Genomic DNA, 21,152 nt, shown 5'->3' on the forward strand with positions numbered 1-21,152 from the left:
ACACAGTGATTCCAGGGCTATCCTGGGCTACGTGATATTCCATTAAAAAAAAAAAAAAAAAAAAAAAAAAAAAACGGGAGCCAGGCATTGTGGCACATGCCTTTAATCCCAGCACTTAAGAGCCTAAGACCAGTGGATCTTTGTGAGTTTGAGGCCAGCCTTGTCTACACAGCAAGTTCCAGACCAGCCAGGGCTACATAGTGAGACCCTGCCTCCAAAAAAGAAAAGAATTGATGCGGGGGAGCCTGGACACTGGGGGTAGGGAAGGACGTTACGGACCAGGCAGTTGACAGGCAGGATGAACTACAGAGACCGTGGTGAGTCAGCACAGTCCTGTGTGTGCCAAGAGGGCAAAGCTTGGCCCGGAGGCAGAAGTCGGAGCTTCCCCCTTCTACAGAGCTGAGCTTCGGGAGGCAGGAGGCCAGGGCCGGGCTAGGCCAAAGATGGCGAAGAGTTTGGCTCTCTGACCTGGAGGCCTGTGGGTGCTCAGGGAGAACTGGGGGGGAGTCGCATGTGTTAGTGTCTCCACAGACCGTAGCGAGCCACCAGGAAGCTTATTTTGTCCCTTTCCAGAGGCAGATGTTTCCTCCACATATGGTTTAAAATCCGAGCGCTGAAACTTCCACTGGCTACAGGGAACTGTGCCAGGTTTGGGAACTCCCCGCCACCGCTTTCTTTCTTTCTTTTTTTTTTTTTTTTTGTAACTTCTTTCTTGGTGACTAGTAACTCAAAGAGTGGATTTTGAAGCCTTGGGACTCTACCTAGTTAAGTCCCCGAGGCCATGATGATGTCTCAGAATGTGGCTCTCAGCATGGAGGCTGGTTTCGCAGCGTGCCTGTGACCATGGAGGGTGTACGTAATGTGGTCTGGCCGGCACACGTCAGTTACAGTGGCTGCCTCTGAAGCTTGCTTGGGATGACGTCAGATGAGCACTCCAAATCCTGGAAGGCCGAGTGCATGGGGCTGCCATCTGTGGCCGTGGGTGCTAGCAGGAGCCAGGCCAGCATGCATGCTTGGATCTTCCCATCTGTGCCCTGGGAGCAGGAAGGAAGACCTTATTTTCGAAGCCAGAACTGGTCCCAAGAGGCAGACCTGGTGCTGGAGTATGACCTGGTGAATTGTGTGACACCACTGGATTCCTGCCTGAGGCCAGAACTCCGGGGCGTGGTTCGAGGAGGTCCGGCCTGGATGTCCACACTCGGGTTCATTCTGCCATTCCAGCTCCCCCCCCCCAGACCCTGGTGTACCTCGCCGCCCCCTAGGACCACAGAACAAGTCTCGTGCTGTGGACCTGGCTACAGAGCACTCATGCTCAAGCTCCTTCACTGAGTGTGGCTGAATGGGGTCACTAGACCCTTCTCAGACAGCTGGAGTGGGGCCCTGTGCTTTAGGTACAGTAGGTTATCAGAGCCTTTAACTTCTCCTGAGCATCTCATCATACTGTCCTGTTTCATGGATGGGGAGAAACTGAGGCAGCAAAAAGCTTCGGTACTCTGTAAGCAACTAGAATCTGAATCCTGAGCCCATGCTCTCCCTTCTCTGTTGAGAGGTGTGTGGGTGGGGCTTTGGTACTGTGTGGTAAACTCGGTCTTGCGGTCTTGTGCGTGCCAGGCATGTGCTCTACCACTGAGCAGCACCTTAGCCTTGGGTTATCATCAAGTGAAGAGAAATGTGTTAAGGAAAAGCATGCCCCCGCTTAACTATATCCCACAGCCAGGAAGAGAGTTAGAGGAAGCAGACGTTATCCAGACGGGAAATGACTTCAGCCCTGTATGTTGCTACAGCGGCTTCTACACATGCAGTTCCTGGGTTAGTGTATCCAGTTCAGGATACATTACATTGCAACTCTGTGTCTAGAAAATTCCCAACAGGCATCAGGCTGCAGTGAGATTCCCACCGGGAATAAGGCATTTGATCCATGGCATACCAGGAATCCTTGCTTAGAGTGTGGCAAGACCCGAGACCATTTTCTATAGTAAGAACAGGAAAGATTGTGTGCACACACCATGCTGGGTGGGTCTCTCCCATGCTGTGCACACTCGCACACAGACACAGACACAGACACACACACAGACACAGACACACACACACACACACACACACACACACACACACACACACACACTGCACAGCTCTGTCCTGGCTCACTGTCCTGCTTCCTTGTTAGAAGCTCAAGGAGTCTTCCAAGAAACCTCGGGCACCCGCCCTCCTCTCTGAGGGGCATGGGTCTCCTCAGGCTTCTGTGGCGGCCTCCCTGAAGCACAGCCAGCATTAGAGAGGACTGGGTAGAAGAGCATCACTTTGGAAACACACGCTCAGTGGCCTCCGTGTCGTGGTACAGTACCACCCTCAACCTTCCCATCTTCCTTGTCCTACATTGAGCTTGCCCTGATGCTGTGGCCTGTTTCCAGGCCATTCCCACAACTGAGAGGTGAGCAGGTGTGTGCTCCTGTGTGGGTCTGATGTGTGTGGAACCCAGGAAGGAACATCTGTATTTCGTTTGAGGCTCTCAGCATGAGTACACATAACCACCCGAGATGGCAGAGGCGTCTGGCTGTCTGGCTTTCCCAGAGGTAGATGGAAGATGGGCTGAGGAATCAAAGGCTGGATGGTTTTGAGTGCTCTTCGGCTAACCGGTATGAACATGGCCTGACTTCCCAGGACGAGAATTTGTTGGGTGGCCTCTTCCCATAAGTGATCTTCCTTCAGAACTTCTTTTGCTGGTGACTGGTCTCTTGAGAGTCAAGCAGTCCCAGAACAGGATGCTTAGAGGAGGAAAAATGCTAGTCTAGAGCAGCGCAGTCAGGAAGTTACTCAGTTTTGAAGTGTAGCAGCCTAGTGGAAGGTTCCAGAACAGATGGCCAGCCAGGTATACAGTGCCTCTCTATCATTCTCAGTATGGTTTCCCCTCGTGTGTAACTTGGGCCACAGGTGTCTTAGCTTAACTGTTGGCTGCCTGCTACCTTGTGGATCCTGTCAGCAGAGGTATACCAGCTGATAAAGAGTTGCTCATTTCCTGAGGTACTGACTGTCATGGGAACCACTGTTAAAATGAACTAGAGACTTTCCTTCTCCTCGGCACTTTTGAGAAACAGTCTGTATTTCTGTCAGTGGGGAATCTGTGCCCTCCACTGGACTTGAAATGCTAGGTATCCACAGATAGACACAGCCACGACCTCAGAACTCACAGCCCTGAGGAGGGAGACAGTCAGGGATAAGGCTGACTGGGAAATGTGGCAGATTGTGATCAGTGTGATGACAGAGACATAAATAACTTGTGTGGGGCACACATAAGCCTGGAGAACCCAGCAGACGTCACTGTGAAGATGGCATTTGTGTTGGAGGTTGAACTGACTAGGGACATCAGCAGTTACGGAGCCAAGATGGAAGAGAAAAGAGCAGCCGACCGACCGTGGCGGGCACCCAGTGGGGGATAAGGCTTAGTGTCTCCCATTTAGGGAGTAGGAACATCAGCTGCTGGTGACCTTTGACCTTGTTTTCCATCGACCATGGCCAAGACCCTCCTTTGACACTGTCTCCCAACCTGCCTCTCTTTCTGAGGGTTCTAGTAAAAAATAAGAATAGCAACATCGCTCACAGCTAAGCATTTGGAGAAGTGCAATGGGTTGCCATGGGAATGTTAGTATCCATCTGGTGAATCACCAGTATATCAGTCCTGTGTTCAGCATAGGTTTTTGCCTAGCCACCTCTAGGGAGCCGATGGTAGCATGGTGAGAGTCCTGAATCAGCTCGTGCCCAAGCATTAGCAAAGCAGCTAAATGGGCATGTTGGCTGTTCATACCAGCATTACCCAGTAAGCATGTCCTGGAGATCGGCAGTCCCCGTGGGTGTGTGGCATCACCAGCAGTTTCCCGTGGCTGGCACTTCAGCCTGGTGCGTGTGGGGAATTGCCTTCTCCAAGCTATAGGCTGCAGAACCACCTCCTTGCTTGACCTGGACCTGAGGAGAGGGGGCCCAGACTCCAGTAGCCAGAAATCAGGACCAGCAGCTTGTTTTTGCTCCGTGCTTCCTGGAGTCCAGTCCTTCTGCTTCCAGTCCTGGAATAACACTGTTAGCGCACAGTTGACCCCCAATGGTGACGAGACTGTCTGAAAAACGCAAAGTACAACCCTCGTGTCTGAGACGGCACACAGAAACAATCATGTTAGTGTGTGCTTCAGGCAGCTGAAGGCTAGCTACAGTATGAAAAAAAAGGCACAGCGGCCTGAGGACTTAGGATAATTAGTAAGTCATCATCCCCCAGCATGGCGGGGTCTCGAGCCTGGCTGCAGAGGAAGCTGGGTCGTTGCCCAGTAGACTACACACAGAAGGGAAAATGAAAGATGGAGGCTTGGCCAGAGGAGCCGTTAGTATGAGAGTAGGAAGTAGGGAGAGAGGCTTCCGGAAGTATGTTTTCCTGTGGGGAGTGGACCCTGTGCCCTCCCACCTTCCCCTAGAGCAGAGAGCCACCTGCTCTGGCCAGGGCCACACCTGCTGCCTGATCTGTGAGTATTCACATTGCCAGTTCGCTCTGACAGTACCATGGTCAGCTGGGGCCCTGATTCCCCAAGCTGAGAGGGCTACCACCATACATGCCAAGCAGCGGGCAGTGGCTGGCAGAGGATGCTGCCGAAGGTGCAGCCCTGGCAAAGCCGGGGGCCCCGGAGTGTGAGTGGGGATCAGAAAAAGAGGAGAGAGAGTAGGGTATTTGCCTTCACCTTCTAAAGATGGGACAGTTGTAGGAGGTGACAGCAGGATGGTTGTAGGCATAGTCAGAACTCACCTTTACCGAAATATGTGGCCATTGACCCAGAGCCAGTAGAGGACAAGTACTAGAGTTAGTCTCGGGTCTTCAGTTTGATGTCACATTGCACTATGCCTGCTGTAGAAAGGACAACTTTCTATTCATTGTTTGCACATCTGAAATATATTCCAAAGTGTTCTCTCACTAAGAAATCATAATCACAGCTCACACTTAAAATACTGACTATGAAAAACATCCAACTAGGCATGTTACCAGTTTTAACTACCAGTTTCTCTGTTGGGTACAATGAGTGCATTGTTGAATTGATCGGTGAAACACACTAGGAACTCTACTACCTGAATATTCCTATTGCTGCCCATTATATGGTTGAGAAAACGGAGCTCAGCAGTTGCACTGTAAGCCCAAAGCCTCACAGGTCACTAATTGCAGAGAACTCCATGGTCAGTGCACGTGACCGTAACGTTATTTGATCTCTGAGAAAATGCCATATAGTTTTGGCTGGTAATCTGTCTTGGTCATCCGTTCTGGAATCTGATTTCTTCCTCTTGATGTGGCACTTGTTGAATGCTATAGTGAATGAGATGGGATTCATTTGAACAAGGCTACCCATCTCAAGGACCTCAGGCTCCAATAGAAAAGGCTCCAGATGAGCAAGATTCCAAGTGAGTTTCGTTTGGGAAGTTGAGGGGGATGGCTGATTTTTGTTGTGCAATTCTGGGTCTCAAACCTGTGAACGCTGAGCATGCCCTCTACCACATAGCCTCATTCCCAAGTGAGTTTTACAGATGTAGGAGAGAGCAGGAAGGTGGTGAAGTCCTATCTGAATTGGGTCTTGACAGGTGTGCCCGAGCTACAGGAAACAGGGCCAGGCAGGAAGAGTGCAAGCCTGGCAGACCAGGAGTCAGTGTGTCAAGTGTCTGCATGTGCCAGTGTGCATGCCACACTGCATCTTGAAGGCCTGTGCCATGCCTGAGGGGCAGTTAGCTACTATCAGTTTGCCTCACTCTTTCTGCTTGGATGATAAAGAACTAATTATTCTTTGTGACATCAAAAAAAAAAAAAAGAAAGAAAGAAAAAAAATAGGAAGGATTTGCAGCTGAGGCTGAGATGATGCCTGTGATCCGCTTCACTGAGTAAATAGGACACGTGGAGCCAAGTAAAGGAGCGCTGACGCTCTCTGCTTCCCAAAGACATGTGACAAGGTCCTGGAGCCAGAGCTGAGCCCAGTGATGAAAGGGGCCTCTCTGCCTATGGCTGCCCATGAAATCCGCTGTCACCCTTCTCCTTCCCCTCAGAAACTCACAAGTTGCTTCTCTGGTGTCTCAAGCCCACCTCATTTTGGTCATCCTGGCATTAGGTGACAGAAAGGGACTGCTTCAGGCAGATACTACCAGGCGTGAAGAATAGCAGCATCAGAGGGACCAGGAAGTAGATCAGGAGCAATGCATCACGGGCCCTTAGGGAGGGGCAACCATCCTACACATCTGCAGAGGCCTGGGGTCTTGTTTTAGGCTTCTTTGCAGTTATGGGCTATTGAGTCACTGTGTCTGACGGACCAGCTCTTGCTGAGGGTAGGAAAGTACACGGCGTGTCCTGTGAAGATCTCCTATAAAGCAGTTGTAAGAGAAGGCGGGTCCTCAACACTTGATAGTTGCGCTTTGCAGAATGGTCCTTCTTGGATGGCACAAGGACATGAAGGTGTCCCTGTATCTAGGGTTGACACCTGGAAGCTAAGAACATTTGCTGCGTCCTGAGTTGTCCTCCAGCCTGGTGTACTCCAGAGCCTGGGGGTTTGGTGATTCATGGTGATTAGGCCTGACACTTCACGGGGCCCGAAAGTAAATCAGTTTGGCTGAAATTTCTCCCCTCCCCCACAGGAGGGCCAAACAGAAGAGCCAGAAGCGGAAGAGCAAGCCCATGACCAACAGCCCCAGCAGCAGGAAGAGTACTGAACCATCTCAGCAGCTCTTGACACATCCATCGTGTGTGGGGACTTTTCTTCTGGAGAATTGGAACGTGTGTGGCCTGGAGCTCAGTAGAAAGCAGCTGTTCCCAACCTGCCGTTACCATCCACAGCGATATCGCATCCGCCAGCCATTGCACTTGGTTTTCATTTCCTTTGCCAAGATGCATGAGCAGATGGCCGTCCTGGTCGTCACCTACCTGCGAGGTCATAGGGTCACATACCTTCAACTTCACCACTTGGCTGCTTGAAATTGGTTCTACTCTTCCCTTACTTCTGTCCAGAACAACTCTTTCCCACCCCACCACCACCACCACCACCACCATCACCACCACCGCTACCACCACCACCACCCCTTTTTATCCTGGTGTGAAACAATGGTAATTTGATATATGGTATTTATATTGGCATTTCTCAACCCAGTGTCACTAGATGTCACACGCATTCGTGGTGCTTTGATGTTTGCGAGTCTAACCTCCTATCCTTAATTTGGTCAGATGAGTAATTGGAACAAAGGGAAACAGATACTTGATATGAAAGCCATATGACAGTAGCTTGTGTCATGGGGAAAACACAGTTTCTCCCTCTACTCACAACACTAAAGGGAAAAAAAAATGGATTCAAAACTAGGACTTCAGGGCCCAGCAGTGTTGATAGAGCAGCATACAGACAGCCACACAGTTGTTAGTTTTCAGACCTTCACTCACGGACAACGCCATCCCAGCTTTGCGCCCCCCGCCCTCCCGCCCCCGCTCCCCAGGTTCTCACGTTATTTTCTTTCTCAGGGTCCTCTTTTGGTGGGGGTCCATTCCCCCCCCCCCCGCAAGATGTCACTCACAGTCTGCAGTTGCAAAGGTGGGGGGGGTCTCGGAAGGCGCGACGCTTCCTGCCTCATCCCTCCTCCTCCTCGGAAGGGCTTCAACCCAAGTCCTGCGGTTCCCGTCAGGGGACCCGTACTCAAGGGTAGCCTGAGGGTGTACCCGACGGGCCAGCCTTCGGCATCGTGTTGGTGCCGGCTGCAAGGTTGGGGGTGAAGACTTGATTGGTAGCGTGGTTTCAAGGGAGAAGCGTGGCTCCACACAGGGACACCAGTGACTCCCGTCCCCTCCTGGAGTAAGGACTCCCCCACCTCTGCAACCCAGGGGCCCTCCCTCGTTGACATTTGCTAGGCCACGGCAATTCATAAATAGGAAACATTAATAAATTGAAAGCATTCCTTGTTTTTAACTAATATTTGCACATTTTCTTAGTGTCTTTCCTGACCGTTGCCCGTCTTCCCTTTGAACAGATGGTACCCCTTCTAGCTCCCTCCCTTCATTTGGTTTTAACCTTAGGTTTACTGTCGCTGGTCCTTTGGCCAGCAAGTGCAGAAAAAAAACGAGAAACAAATGTGCCCGCCCCACCTTCCACTTAAAAAAAAAATCTTAAAATAAATTTCTGAATTATGCATCATAAAGCCTTGAAATTTCTTTATTAATTGATGAAATGCTAACTTTAAATTCTAGCATTGAAGCCTTGCACCCAGAGGCGGCTTTCCGAAATAACTCTTTACAGCAGTTGTACGTACTGAGGTCTTTGTGGGAAGATGGCTTGCATTCTTGAATTGATCACAACGCACTGTGCAGAAGTGGACAGATGTTCCATGGTGTCTGGTTCCCCTTCCTTCTCTCTCCTGCTCACTCAGCCCTACAGCAGCAGCTCATCTCTCTGAGGCTGGAACGCCTTGCTCCTTGCAGTGACATCCTCCCAGGCCTGGTGGTGATAGTACTGTGCTTTACACAGCATCAGGCTTACTGGTTTGTTTGCTCTTCTGAACCTGTTTTATTCACTCACTTTGTTTTTGTTTGGGTTTTTTTTAATAGCTATTATAAAGAGGTACAATAAACAGCTACTCATGGATATCTGAGTGGTTGCTTTACCTGCCCAGGAGATCTCAGTAATACATAGGGCTGGGTGATTCACTCCTGTGAAAGGATACCAGGGAGTTAGGATCTTGTCTTCTCCCAGGCCTCTGGAGGCTGTTAAACTTGCATAAAGCTCCCCCGATGCCTCTTGCTGGAATCACTCTGTTCCTCTCCACCTCCCTGGACTACTTAGCTGGACACCTACTGGCCACATGTCTTACCTGAAATAAATGTTCCCCGGGTGGTATACTTCGTTCTCCTTCCAGGGGCTCAGGCCAGACCATTCATCCATTTAGAGAAAAGCTGTCTGTCCTCTTCCCATGCCCATCTTAAATATCTTCTGAAGTACTATGTCCCAGATGATGCCATGGAGGCTTGGGGGGAAATCCTTCACAGCTATTTCCAAATTATTCTTAGGCTAGAGCCCCTGTGTCTGGGCACCCACCACTGATGGGTGGTGGGACACATTCATTCTCTCATCTTGGCATTCAGGGCACACATTCCTCTAATCCCCATCCCAGTCACAGGACATCGTATTGGGTCTATGGCATCCCAGCATGTGTGCCCTGCTCCTCCCTCTCAGGAAGTCTGATTTTTTTTTTCTTGGTCGTCCCACACCCACTGATGTCTGATTATAAGCACTTCCTTTACCATGGTCAGATTGGAAGTGATCGAAGCAGGGGACAAAGAGAAAACGCATGTTCGTTCTAAGAAAAGCAGGAAAAGGGGTTAGATAAACACCCTGTTGAACTGAGAGAAGGAAACTCCAGAAGGGAACCAAGACTCCCTCCCTTCCCTGGTGAGTGTCTCCATTATTCCGTTAAGGTTTAATATGCATTCAGATTACTTTTACTAAATAGTACACCATAAAGCTTTTGTTATATATTAAATGTAAACTGAAAGGAATGTAAACATATGTATTGTTAATTATAAATATCGATAAGTAATGGCATAATAGATGAAGAGGTCTTATTCAGATGCATCACATTCATTTTACATTACCCACCTATTGTCGCATGGTAGGATAGCTTTTTGTCTCTGAATTGTGAATAACTTGACTTGCGTTGATCTTTTTACATATTTAATAAAAAAAATATATGTTAAAATCTGCCTGGACTTACAGAGTCTCACATTCTTATGCTAACAGTTGTCTTTCCAGTGAGCATGTGTCTGTGTAACAGGATGTCTGTGTGCATTCACAGACCAATCCACACTCTGTTAGTGACTTACACAGGGAGGGGAGGGGGTCTTTGTGTTTGTGGATGGATAAATGTTGGAGCAGGAAGTACAGGCTTATTTGAAATCAAATGTAGCACCTGTAATATCTTAGAAAACAATTTTACCAAGTGTTGTAGTTGAGGTTACTATTGCTATGATGAAACACTGTGACCAAAAGCAACTTGTAGAGGAAAGGGTTTATTTGGCTTACAGATCCTGAGTCTCGGTCCCTTAAACAAAGCCAAGGCAGGAACCTGGAGGCAGGAGCTGATGCGGAGGAGTGCCGCTTACCAGCTTGCTCAGTCTTTGCTATAGAACCCAGAACTACCAGCCCAAGGTGGCACCACCCACAATGGGCTGGGGGCCCTCCCACATCAATCACTAAATAAGAAAACACCCTAACGCTTGCCTACAGGAGGCATTTTTCTCAATTGATGTTCCTTCTTCTAAGATGGCCATACTTGGGTCGCGTTGGCATACGACTTAGCAAGTACACCAAATATATGTGCGTACATGTGTGATAAAAATACTCCCTTAAGAAGCTTTGCTCTTGTAAGTAATAGCTTGCCTGACACCTGCCGTTCCAGCGCTGCCCCACGTGGACAAGACAGTGCTGGAAAAAGAGCTGCAGGGAGAAGCCAACTGTGGTGGCCATTCTTGGTTGTCAGCTTCACCACATCTGGGATGCACTAAAACCTAAACGGCTGGGCACACATACGAGGGAGTCTTTCTTAACTACGTAATTTGAAGTGGGAAGACCCACTTCTTATCTGGGTCTTTGGGGTGGGAAGATCCACCTCTAATCTGGGTCACACCTGCTGGCAGCCTATATAAAGGACATGGAAGAAGGAAGCACTCTCCCTTCGCCTGCTTGGTCTGGCTCTCGAGGCAAGTCCATTCCTTCACTAGCATTAGAGCCTACTTCTTCAGAATTCCGGAGTATACTGAAGACGAGCTGAGACATCCAGCCTCATGGACTGAACAACTACTGGATTCTTGGACCTTCTTTATAGACAGCCATTGTTAGGTTAGCTGGACTACAGCTTGTAAGCTACTCTAATAAACCCTCTTTCTATATAGAGAGATTCGTTCGGTAAGTTCTGTTCCTCTAGAGAACTCTGATACACTGACCTTCAAGGCAGGGCTGTCTAGAGAAGGACCCAACTGGAATAAGTTCTTTGTATAATCTGTTTTTTGTCACATTGATTACTGAGTCTCAACAGTGATTTAGCAACATAAGCTATTAGTGGAAGACAGAACTTAAAGGTATTGGAATGGCTGAAAAAGAAATTATGAAAATTGGCCCAGCAGAGAGGGGAGTTCCTGAGTCCTCAAAGTCAGAATATGTGAGAAACCAATGACAGAGACTGGGAACACCTACGACTTCTGGTGGCGTGCAGTGAAACAGAGCTGTTTCTCAGAGAAACCTGACGAAAACCATTCTCTAGGCAGCTTCCTCACTCTGAGCATGAAGGCTGCCACTAGTGAACATTGCTAATGCTGTTTCCGGTGCCGAGGCTGCACCAGAGGGCACAGGGGTTGACTTCTAGCCTCTCTGGACCTCTACTTCCTGTTTTGTTGTGTAAGCTTTGCAGAGTGTGCCTGAAGGGAAGCTGAACTGGAAGATAAACTCCTGATGCCCTGAGGACCTTCTGGCATCCCAAGCCCAGGCTCTGACCCACCCTTATAAGCAGCATGGCAGGCCCAGTAAAGTTAACAGACTGACTGGCTTTTTATTTCCTCTAAAAGAAAGGGTGAAGCCTGTTCAGCTTGCCAAATTTTGATCTCTTAATCACGTTTCTTGTAATATTTTTGGACTCCTTTATCAAGCCTGGGTGTAAATTCTGTGTTTCTGAAAAGTAACAACACGGTAATTTACCTGTAAATGTATGAAGAAGCCGTAGGAACCAAGCCCATAGCCCAGTGTGTTCTTCCAGAGAATGAAAAGCTAAGCGCACACTTCCTCTTGAGCCCTAAGTAACCTCATAGCCTCACACCATAGCATTGCCTCAGGTCTCGAAGGTCATCTGTACAACCAAAGGTTTTAAAGGTAGGTTCCCAAGGCTGAGTGGACAGTTCAACTCTAGAACATTTACCTAGAATGTCTGAGGACCCAGATTCAATCCCCAGGAGCAGATTTCTCTTGGTAAAAGGTTGTTGAGTGAGCCTATATGAATTAGAAAATACTAGACATTTGCATGTGCAGAATTTCACTTTGACCAAAATCACAGCTTACTTCTTGTGTGCTCTCTTCCGGTGTGGTATCGTTATTAGATGAACTGTGACCTCCCACTAATGGAAAACTTTTTTTTTTTTTTGAGTCAGGGTTTCTCTGTGTAGCCCTGACTGTCTTGGAACTCACTCTGTAGACCAGGCTGGCCTCGAACTCACAGAGATCTGCCTGCCTCTGCCTCCCGAGTGCTGGGATTAAAGGCATGTATGACCACCACCTGGTTGTAAAGGGAAAAAATTAAGGAGCTTGGAAGACACCCTCCCCACAAAAAAACAATAACAGAGAAAGTGCGTTATATTAGTTTCTTTCAATTTTTTGAAATTTATTGTTACTGCTATTGTTACTATTACTGAAACGGGATCTCACTGTGTAGCCTTGGCTAGCCTGAAACTCACTAAGTAAACCAGATGTCCTTGAATTCATGAAGATCCACCTGCCTCTGCTTTCTGAGTGCTGCCACCATGTCTGGCCCTATATATCATCCTCTTCATCAGGGCGCTTGTGTACCACAGCGCACGTGTGGAGGCCAGAGGACAATTCTCAAGAGTCAGGTTCTCTCTTTCCACCGTGGGTTCTGGGGGTCAAATTCAGGCTATCAGGCCTGCCCAGCAAGTACCTTTATCTGCTGGGCCATCTCGCCAGCCTCCTGGTTAGTTTCTCGGGGTTAAATGATGTCGAGATAGGTAGATGTCATAGACATTATCCAGGCACGCTAGCCTCAAGAGAGAGTGGGGAAGAGGAAGAGAATAGGAATTTGTCCTGGGAACATTTTTTTTTTTCAATTTTCTTGAGAAAGCAGTTCAGAAGTGAGACAGGATGCTGCTCAGCTGTACCTGAGATGCCAAGCATCCTCGGTTTGGCTGAGCTGTGCTTCTGAGGACATGCTAAGTGCTTCCAGCCCATGCAGATCGGAAGGGCTCTGTCTCATTGGACAACACCGTGATGGAAATCAAGCAGTGTGGTCTAGCAGCATGATTTTTACTAAGTAAAGACTGCAGTGTGGGCAACTCCTAGTTAAGACACGTGACTTTGGTCACTTTATAGCCAGTTTACGTTTAGCTTAACTATTGTACCCCAACTACAAGCTATATAGTACACTTATCAGATGGTATTATGAAATGACATCATTGGCCGCCAAGAAGCTAGCAGTGTTATAATTTATAAGCAGAGTGGGAAGAGAGAGAGAGAAAGCGGGCAGGGGCCTAGGAGAGAAGAAGTGAGGGAAGGCAGACGACAGAGCTGAGAGGAGAAGAAGAGGGGAAAGACGGGAGGGGGCCCCGCCTTTCAAAGGAGGCTCAGTGCACGTGTACAGAGTCTATGCAGCAGTGAGCACATGATGTTGTCAGGACCCTGAGAGGGCCAAAGTACTGCCTGTGTACTGGCGAGTGCATCCTGCCAGGTCCCCAAGGGGCGGGTCAGGCATGCCTGAATGCCAACAAGCACTGTGGCAATTGTCTTAGGGTTTTTATTGCTGCGAAGGGATGCCGTGTCCATGGCAACCCTTATAAAGAAAACATCCAATTGAGGGGGTTCACTTACAGTTCAGGGGCTCAGTCCATCATCATCATGGTGAGGAGCATGGGGCCATTGCCGGCCCGCATGGAGCTGCGGGAGTAGCTGAGAGCCCTATCGCAGGCTTTCTCTTTGGACTACCACCCAGCTCCCAAATAAAGACACAGACACTTATTAGTTATGGATGCTCAGCCCAAGCGTAGGACTGTTTCTATCCAGCTTTCCAGCTTTTCTAACTTAAATTGACCTGTTTCTTTTCATCTATGTTTTGCCTCCAGGCTTTTTTGAAAGGTTTTTTTTTGTTGTTGTTGTTGTTTTTTGTTGTTGTTTTGTTTTGTTTTGCCGCACTCTGGTCCCAAAGGAAAAGTCACAACACACAGCAGAATCCACTAACAAGCTTTTATCAAGACAAAGAGAAAGGGATAGATGTGATCAGGCCTGTGGAAGGACGTGTGTGTGTGTGTGTGTGTGTGTGTGTGTGTGTGTGAGAGAGAGAGAGAGAGAGAGAGAGAGAGAGAGAGAGAGAGAGACATGGTGATGCCTTATAAAGGCCAGGAGGTACCTGCACACATAGGCCCATGCGCAGAGATCACACAATCACGTCCACGCGACTATGGGACCGTGTAACCATGGGGCATGGGTCACGCAGGACGTATGACCCGGAAATGACTAGGCAGAGATGACTAAGTGTCCTGCCCAGCATGCACAACCATGGGGCATGGTGGGAATTCCTATCATTTTTACCTTTCTTTCCTTCTGTATGTCCTACTTGCCTGCTTCTTTCCTGTCTTCTGTCTGTCTGGTGGCCTGGGTGGCTGGCCCCTAGCATGTCCCTCTCTTTTTCCCCTCATTCTCTCCTCTTGAGCTTAGATTCTTCCTCCTTATTCTCTCTGCCTGCCAGCCCTGCCTGTCCCTCCTCTGCCTAGCTATTGGCTATTTTCATTCCCTATTAGCAGCTTCAGCTTTTTATTAGACAAATCAGGTGCCTTAGGTAGACAAGGTGAAACAAATGCAGCACATTGTTGTAGAATATTATTTTAAGTTATGTTACTTTTATTTACTTTGCATTTGTTTAACTCTGTGAAGCTGTCTTACTGTGCCTGTCTAAAATACCTGATGGTCTAATAAAGAGCTGAACAGCCAATAGAGAGACAGGAGAAAGGCTAGGCAGGACCGGCAGGCAGAGAGAATGAATAGAAGGAGAAATCTGGGAGGAAAAGAAGGAGCAAGAAAATAGGGAGAGGAGGACACCAGGGGCCAGCCACCCAGGCACCCAGCCACCCAGCCAGCCACAAAGTAAGAGTAAAATATACAGAAATAAGAAAAAGAAAAAGCCCAGAACCAAAAGATAAATGGGATAATTTAAAGTTAAGAAAAACTGACAAGAAACAAGCCAAACTAAGGCTGGGCATTTATAACTAAGAATAAGCCTCCATGTATGATTTATTTGGGAACTGATTGGTGGGCCCCCCAAAGAGTCAATGAGCAAAACAAACAAACAAACAAAAAACCAACAGCAACACATCTTTACATAGCTAAACAAATATTCTATCCACAACAGAGTCCTACTGAGACACTAGACAGTATCCTGAGCATAGTAAACCTCAAATCCCACCCCCACCATGACACACTTCCTCCAACAAGGCCATACCCACTCCAAAAAAAGCCACACCTCCTAATAGTGTCAATTCCTATGAGATTGTGGGGGGGGGGCAATTATATTCAAACTACCATATTCCACTCCTTGGCCCCCAAAGGCTTGTAACAATATCATAATACAAAATGTACCTAGTCCAACTTAAAAGTCCCATAGTCTATTACAGTCTCAACAATGTTTTAAAGTCCAAAGTCTCTTCTGAGACTGATGTAATCTCTTAACTGCAATCACCTGTAAAAAGCAAAATCAAAAAGCAGATCACATACTTCCAACGTATAATGGCACAGCATATACATTACCAAAACATAGGGAATGGAGCATAGTGAGGAAATACTGGACCAAAGCAAGACCAAAAACCAGCTGGGCAAACTCCAAATCTACATCGTCATGTCTGATGTCAAAACATTCTTCAGATCTTCAATTGCATTCAGCTTTGTTGACTGCAACACACTTCTTTTTCTTGGGCTATTCACATTCCCTGTTAGCAGCTCTCCTCGGCATGTATCCCAGGACTCTGGTATCTCTAACATCTTGGGATCTTTGAGGCAATCCAGGCTTCAACTTCATAGATTCCACAATGGCCCCTCTACTAGGCCTCCATTCAGGGACACCCTGACACATGCCTGGCCTCAACACCTTTCTTTAAGCACAGAAGCAAATTCTATAACCTGTTTCTTCTATCCTTAACTCTAAAGCCAGAACCACAAGACCAAAGCTGCCAAGTTCTACATGCTTACTGGAACATGGCCCCCTTGTTCAATAATTTCTTCACCAGCTTTCTGTCCTTTACTGCCGAAGCTTGGCTGTCCTAAAACTTGCTCTGTAGACCAGGCTCATCTCAAACTCAGAGACCTGCCAGCTTCTGCCTTCCCAGTGCTGGGATTAAAGGTGTGCCCCACCACACCTAGATCTAAGCTTTTCTTTAGTTTCTTTCCACAAGTTGGAAACTTAGCTGGGTGGAAGCTTGTCTAAGGTCACCACTCCCTTTATTCCATTTCTTAAACTGTTTATCACCTTGAACACAGGATTTAGCTCCATTCCACTCGATGGTAATCTTTTCCTCCTCAAAATTTACATTTTGTAATTTAACCTGCTCAGCTTGCTCCTTTTCATGATAAAGCTTTATAAGCATGAACACTAGTAACCACATGGCAGAGTCTATACTAGGCTGTTTTAAGATTTCTTCTGACAATGTAAGTAATCCAAAACTCTTCACTTTAGCCTCAGACAGACTCTTTCTTCACCAAAATATCACAAGGCCCATCTCTAGGCCACATACTAACATTCTTCTTCTCTGAAACCTCTTGATCTCCACATTCAAATCACACTCAGCACCACTGTCTTGCAGGCTTCTACTAGTCTGGCCCACTAAGCAGCACTGCTTTCCTAACCTAAACTCCCAAAGTCCATATTACTCCAAACAAAACATAGTCAAGCCTATCACAAAAATAGCCCAGTCCCTGATACCAACTTCTGTCTTAGAGTTTCTATTGCCATGACCATGGCAACTCTTATAAAGAAAACATTTAATTGGGGTGGCTCCTTTACAGTTTCAGAGGTTCAGTCCATTATCATCAGGACAGTGAGCATGGCAGTGTGCTGGCAGATGTGGTGCCGGAGCTGAGAGTCCTACATCTTGCAGGCAACAGGAAGTGGACTGAGACACTAGGCACTATCCTGAGCATAGCAAACCTCAAAGCCTGCCCTCACAGTGACACACTTCCTCCAACAAGGCCACACCCACTCCAACAAAGCCACACCTCCTAATAATGCCACTCCCTATGAGATTTCAGGAAACATTTACATTCAAACTACTACATGTATTCTCCACCTAGCTTACAGGATGCTATGAAAGCCTCCCCTGTCATATTCTTGTGTGGCTGTCCTCTGTGCCACATTCCACAAAGCAAAAAAAAAAAAAGTGGGGGAGGTAAATGGATGTATAGGAACAGCCCCAAGTCTAACCAGGGTGTTTGGTAACATGAACTTTGCTGCAGACTTTGTGAAAGCTATACTAGGGTTCAAAGCTGTGTCCTTGAGATTTGCTGTGCCCTGGAGCAACTCGCCTTTGCCAGGAGCCCCACCACACCTCCTTCTGAAAGAATGAATGGAAAAGGTGACAGCAGGAGAAGAGATAGTCCCCTCTTCTAAAATACTTTCGGAATCCTCCTGTGGCCTTCCGTCATTGTACCTGGTTTTACTATCAGCCCATACTTGGCCCAACAAGAACAGCCCTCATAAAATGAGCTTAGTCAGAGGCTGGGCCTGCCTTCATAGGGCAGGCAAGGTGAGAAGCCAAGTCCTGCACGGGAACTAAAGGTTCACAGAGCCAGGGTAAGAGCGAAGGCCTTGGAAGCATCGCACAAAGAACTGCACCATCTGCACAAAAGAGGCAAACAGTTCCTTCCCCATCACGTGACAGTCACTGGTCACGTGACTGCTCTGGAGAGCCTATGTCCTACAGACCCAAGGAGAAGTTGGTGGCTGCTGCACAGATACAGTGTTCATTTGTGGGCACAATTCTTGGAGGAAAAAGACATATAGTTCGAGTGTTGACTAAACTCTCATGGGAGACAGGTTAGGAGTCTCCCCAAGAAAACACAGGAAGTGGAAATCCCACCTTCAGTTCTGTTTGGTTCTGCTTTGCTGAGACTGACATTGTAACCCACGCTGCCCTGAAACTCACTAGGTAGGCCAGGCTGGCCATGAATTCACAACAATCCTCCTGCCTCAGCCCACGAAATTATAGCATAAGCGACCATGCCTAGATTTCCAATTTGTTCTTGAAAACTGAGCACCAACTATGAAGGAAGCCCAGCAGGCAGAAGCAATTCTTTTCTTTTCAAACCATGTTGCTGGTCTCCGTGTCCTGGTGGTACCTACAGGAAGAGGATGCTGGACTTACCAAGTTGAGCTTACCTGCCTCAGGTAGGAAAGAAAAGAAGGCATTTACATCGTTTTCTAAAGCGGCATGTTATACACAAATAAAGCACAGAGGAGGGAGAGAGCGGGGTGAAGGAGGGAAGGGATGAATCCCAAAGTGAGGTTTGTAGTTTTATTTCCACCCTAACATCTCCTGGACTCTCCTAGGACTGAAGGGAGCGCAGTCCCTCGAGTTTCCAAGCGGTCAACAAAGTCAAGGATGAAATCATCACTTAAAGGGTCCATCAGGGGCGGAGAGATAGCTCAGTTGGCAAAGTGCTCACCTTGCAGGTTGCGCATAGTGGCATGAGCTTGTCATTTCAAGGAGGTGGGGACAGGCAGGTCCCTGGAGCCCACTAGCTGGCCATCCTAGCATATTTGTTGAGTACCAGGCCAGTGAGAAACCATGTCTCAAAAAGAAAAGTGGTTGACTCCTGAGGACCATCACCCAAGGTTGTTGTCCTCTGGCCCCTACAGGAATGCAACGCACCCCCCCACCCAACACAAACACACACACACACACACACACACACACACACACACACACACACACACTATCCATGGGAGGAAACTATATCAGTAAGGTCACCGATGGCTTAGGCCTGAGGAATTTCTGCAAAGCTCCTGCTAGGTGCCATCCTAGGACGACTTAGGGAGCCTGACTTGAAATCAAGTCTCTCAGCACATAAAGTGACTGTCCCAGCTAGACCTGATGACACACTGACAAGATGCAGTTCCGTAGGACGCGGTCCATCGGGGACCAAACTTGGGCATGTAGCAGCTCCCTGGGAACTGGCTCGCATCCCGGGACAAAAGGTGAAGTGTTCCAGGGTGGGTGAGAGGTCCAGCCCTCCTGCTTGTACTGTCAGTCAGTTCAGCTAAACACTGAGTAGCAGGGCGTGGCTTACGTGGCCCCATTAGTACTAGAGGGCAGACGCTGAAGGATGCTGATTAAGGGACCTGTCTTTCCCAGCAGTCAACAAAACTAAGGGTGGAGCAGCTCTCAGGATGATGCTGAGGATCTTGGCCAGGCAGGCCACCTCACCCTCCTGGGGACGAGGGAGGGGTAGTCCCACAGGGACACAGCTTACCAGAAACATGGCAAGGGTGAGACTTCTGGGAGTTTGTTTCTGCTTGTTTGTTTGTTTGTTTTTTCACTGTAAAATAATTAATTTTTACTCCTTGAAATTTTAAAATTTTGCTGGAGAGGTAGAGCATTTTCTTAGCGTGTGCAAATTCCCACATTGCTATCCTCAGCACCAAAGAGTTAAATGAAATTAAATCTAAAAGCCTATCTTGGAGAAAATCCTCTGACAGCTGGTGTGTTTCCCAAGTCTAAATATGAAAGGAGACAGGGAGACAGCAACTCGCGTGGTATCTGTGAAAACCCCTCCACCGTGCAGAATGGTTTCACACATGGTAATCCTGCAGAGGAGGCAGAAGACTTCAAAACTGTCTAAACTGGACTCTTCCCAGATATACCGCTTCTAGCTGTATCATTTTAAGTAAATTGCCACCCATTCTCCCTCTCGTCATTTTTAATTTCTATTACACTTATTTATTCATTTATCTGGGAGGAGCGTGCATGCCACGGTATGCATGTAGAGGTCAGAGGACAACTTCCCAAGAGTCTGCTGTCTCTTTCCACCATGTGAGTCCTACAGATCAAAGGCAGGTCCTTGTGCCTGATGGCAAGCACCTTCACCCACTGAACTATCTGGTAGGCCCTCTTCATTTGAATACACACACACACACACACACACACACACACACACACATACACACACACATACACACATATGTATATGTATAAATATACATATAGATATTATGCCTATCTTACACAGTTGTTTTAGAAAATAATCTAAAATGATGGATATAGAATACTTTTCATGGAGTAAATAATAAATGGTAGCTGTCTTCAGTAATCTTGGCTTCAATAGCAGTCCTGTGAGGGACATAATATATAACGTTGATGCTAATGTATTACATATATTGATATATACAATGGTATATTACCCTTGTTCCAGACATTTCAGCGCTGTTCCAGCCTGCAGCCAGCACAGCCTCTGGTAGTGTGTGTAAGTCACATGATCCTGAAGGGACCTCTCACCTAAGAGGGGTATCAGGAACCCAGCAATCACATGGTTTGACCCTCTGAGATAAGTCATCAGATGCTCTCCAGCTCACCTCTCTCTGTGTACTGGATGTGGGGGACCTTCAAGGTGGGAGCTTGAGCCTAAAGGCTGGAAGGACAGGGACCCCCGAGAAGACTGGTGATCGGGAGTTAAACATAAACAGTTGTTCTGAAATGGAAAGATGAAAATGGCCAACACAGAAGAGCAGACCCTCAGGAAAGAACCAAGGAGGATTTTAGCTAAAACACTTGGTCTGTTTTCTAGAGGCTGTGTGTATGTGTGAGCTGGAGGCTGGGGCAACTTAATCGCCGTTCTCTCCCTTGCCACTTAGGACCTTGTGGTGAGGTAGATCTGGAGAGAGAGTAACTTGTCTGAGTTTCTAGATCAAGGGGAACCTTCAGAAAGACCACTGCCAAGTCCACCCGAGCCGCTAGCTAGCAGTCAGCTCACCTGCCAGCTCCTTGCCAAGCCCCTGCCAGCCTGCAATGGAGTCTGAACACCCAGTCACGTGACAGCAGCCTCAGCAGGGACCCTGAGTGGGCACTGCCCAGCTATGCCATGGGGCCATGAGAAAATGTCATGACTAGGGCGGCTTGTTAGGTAACCATAGGTAATTGTGGGAGCATGGCAATTATGAAGGACAGATTTTATTTTGAAGCTTGTACAGGCATCATGCAAAAGGAATGTGTTTGCTGTAACAGATACCAAATATGACTCAAGCATATCACGCTAGTAGGTTTCACAGACTACAAATGTGAAATGAGAGGATTAAACCACCTGATCTTTGAGTTACCTCCGAGGTCTAAGAAATTCTCATTCCTAATAAGCCATACACCAAAA

General features: G+C 47.7%; 1 protein-coding gene across 3 annotated transcripts in view; it reads left to right on the forward strand.

Annotated features, from left to right (window-relative positions):
- The window catches only part of Mapre2 (microtubule associated protein RP/EB family member 2), a 148,951-nt gene extending 139,209 nt beyond the window's left edge, over positions 1 to 9,742 (forward strand). For all 3 annotated transcript variants that reach the window (XM_028887707.2, XM_028887708.2, XM_028887706.2), the window contains one exon: positions 6,643 to 9,742. In XM_028887707.2, the coding sequence (XP_028743540.1) occupies positions 6,643 to 6,717 (75 nt within the window). In that variant the 3' untranslated portion in view covers positions 6,718 to 9,742. The remainder of the gene's footprint in view (positions 1 to 6,642) is intronic.
- The last annotated feature ends 11,410 nt before the right edge of the window (positions 9,743 to 21,152 follow it).

The sequence above is a fragment of the Peromyscus leucopus genome, chromosome 19, assembly GCF_004664715.2.
Source record: "Peromyscus leucopus breed LL Stock chromosome 19, UCI_PerLeu_2.1, whole genome shotgun sequence".
NCBI lineage: Eukaryota > Metazoa > Chordata > Mammalia > Rodentia > Cricetidae > Peromyscus > Peromyscus leucopus.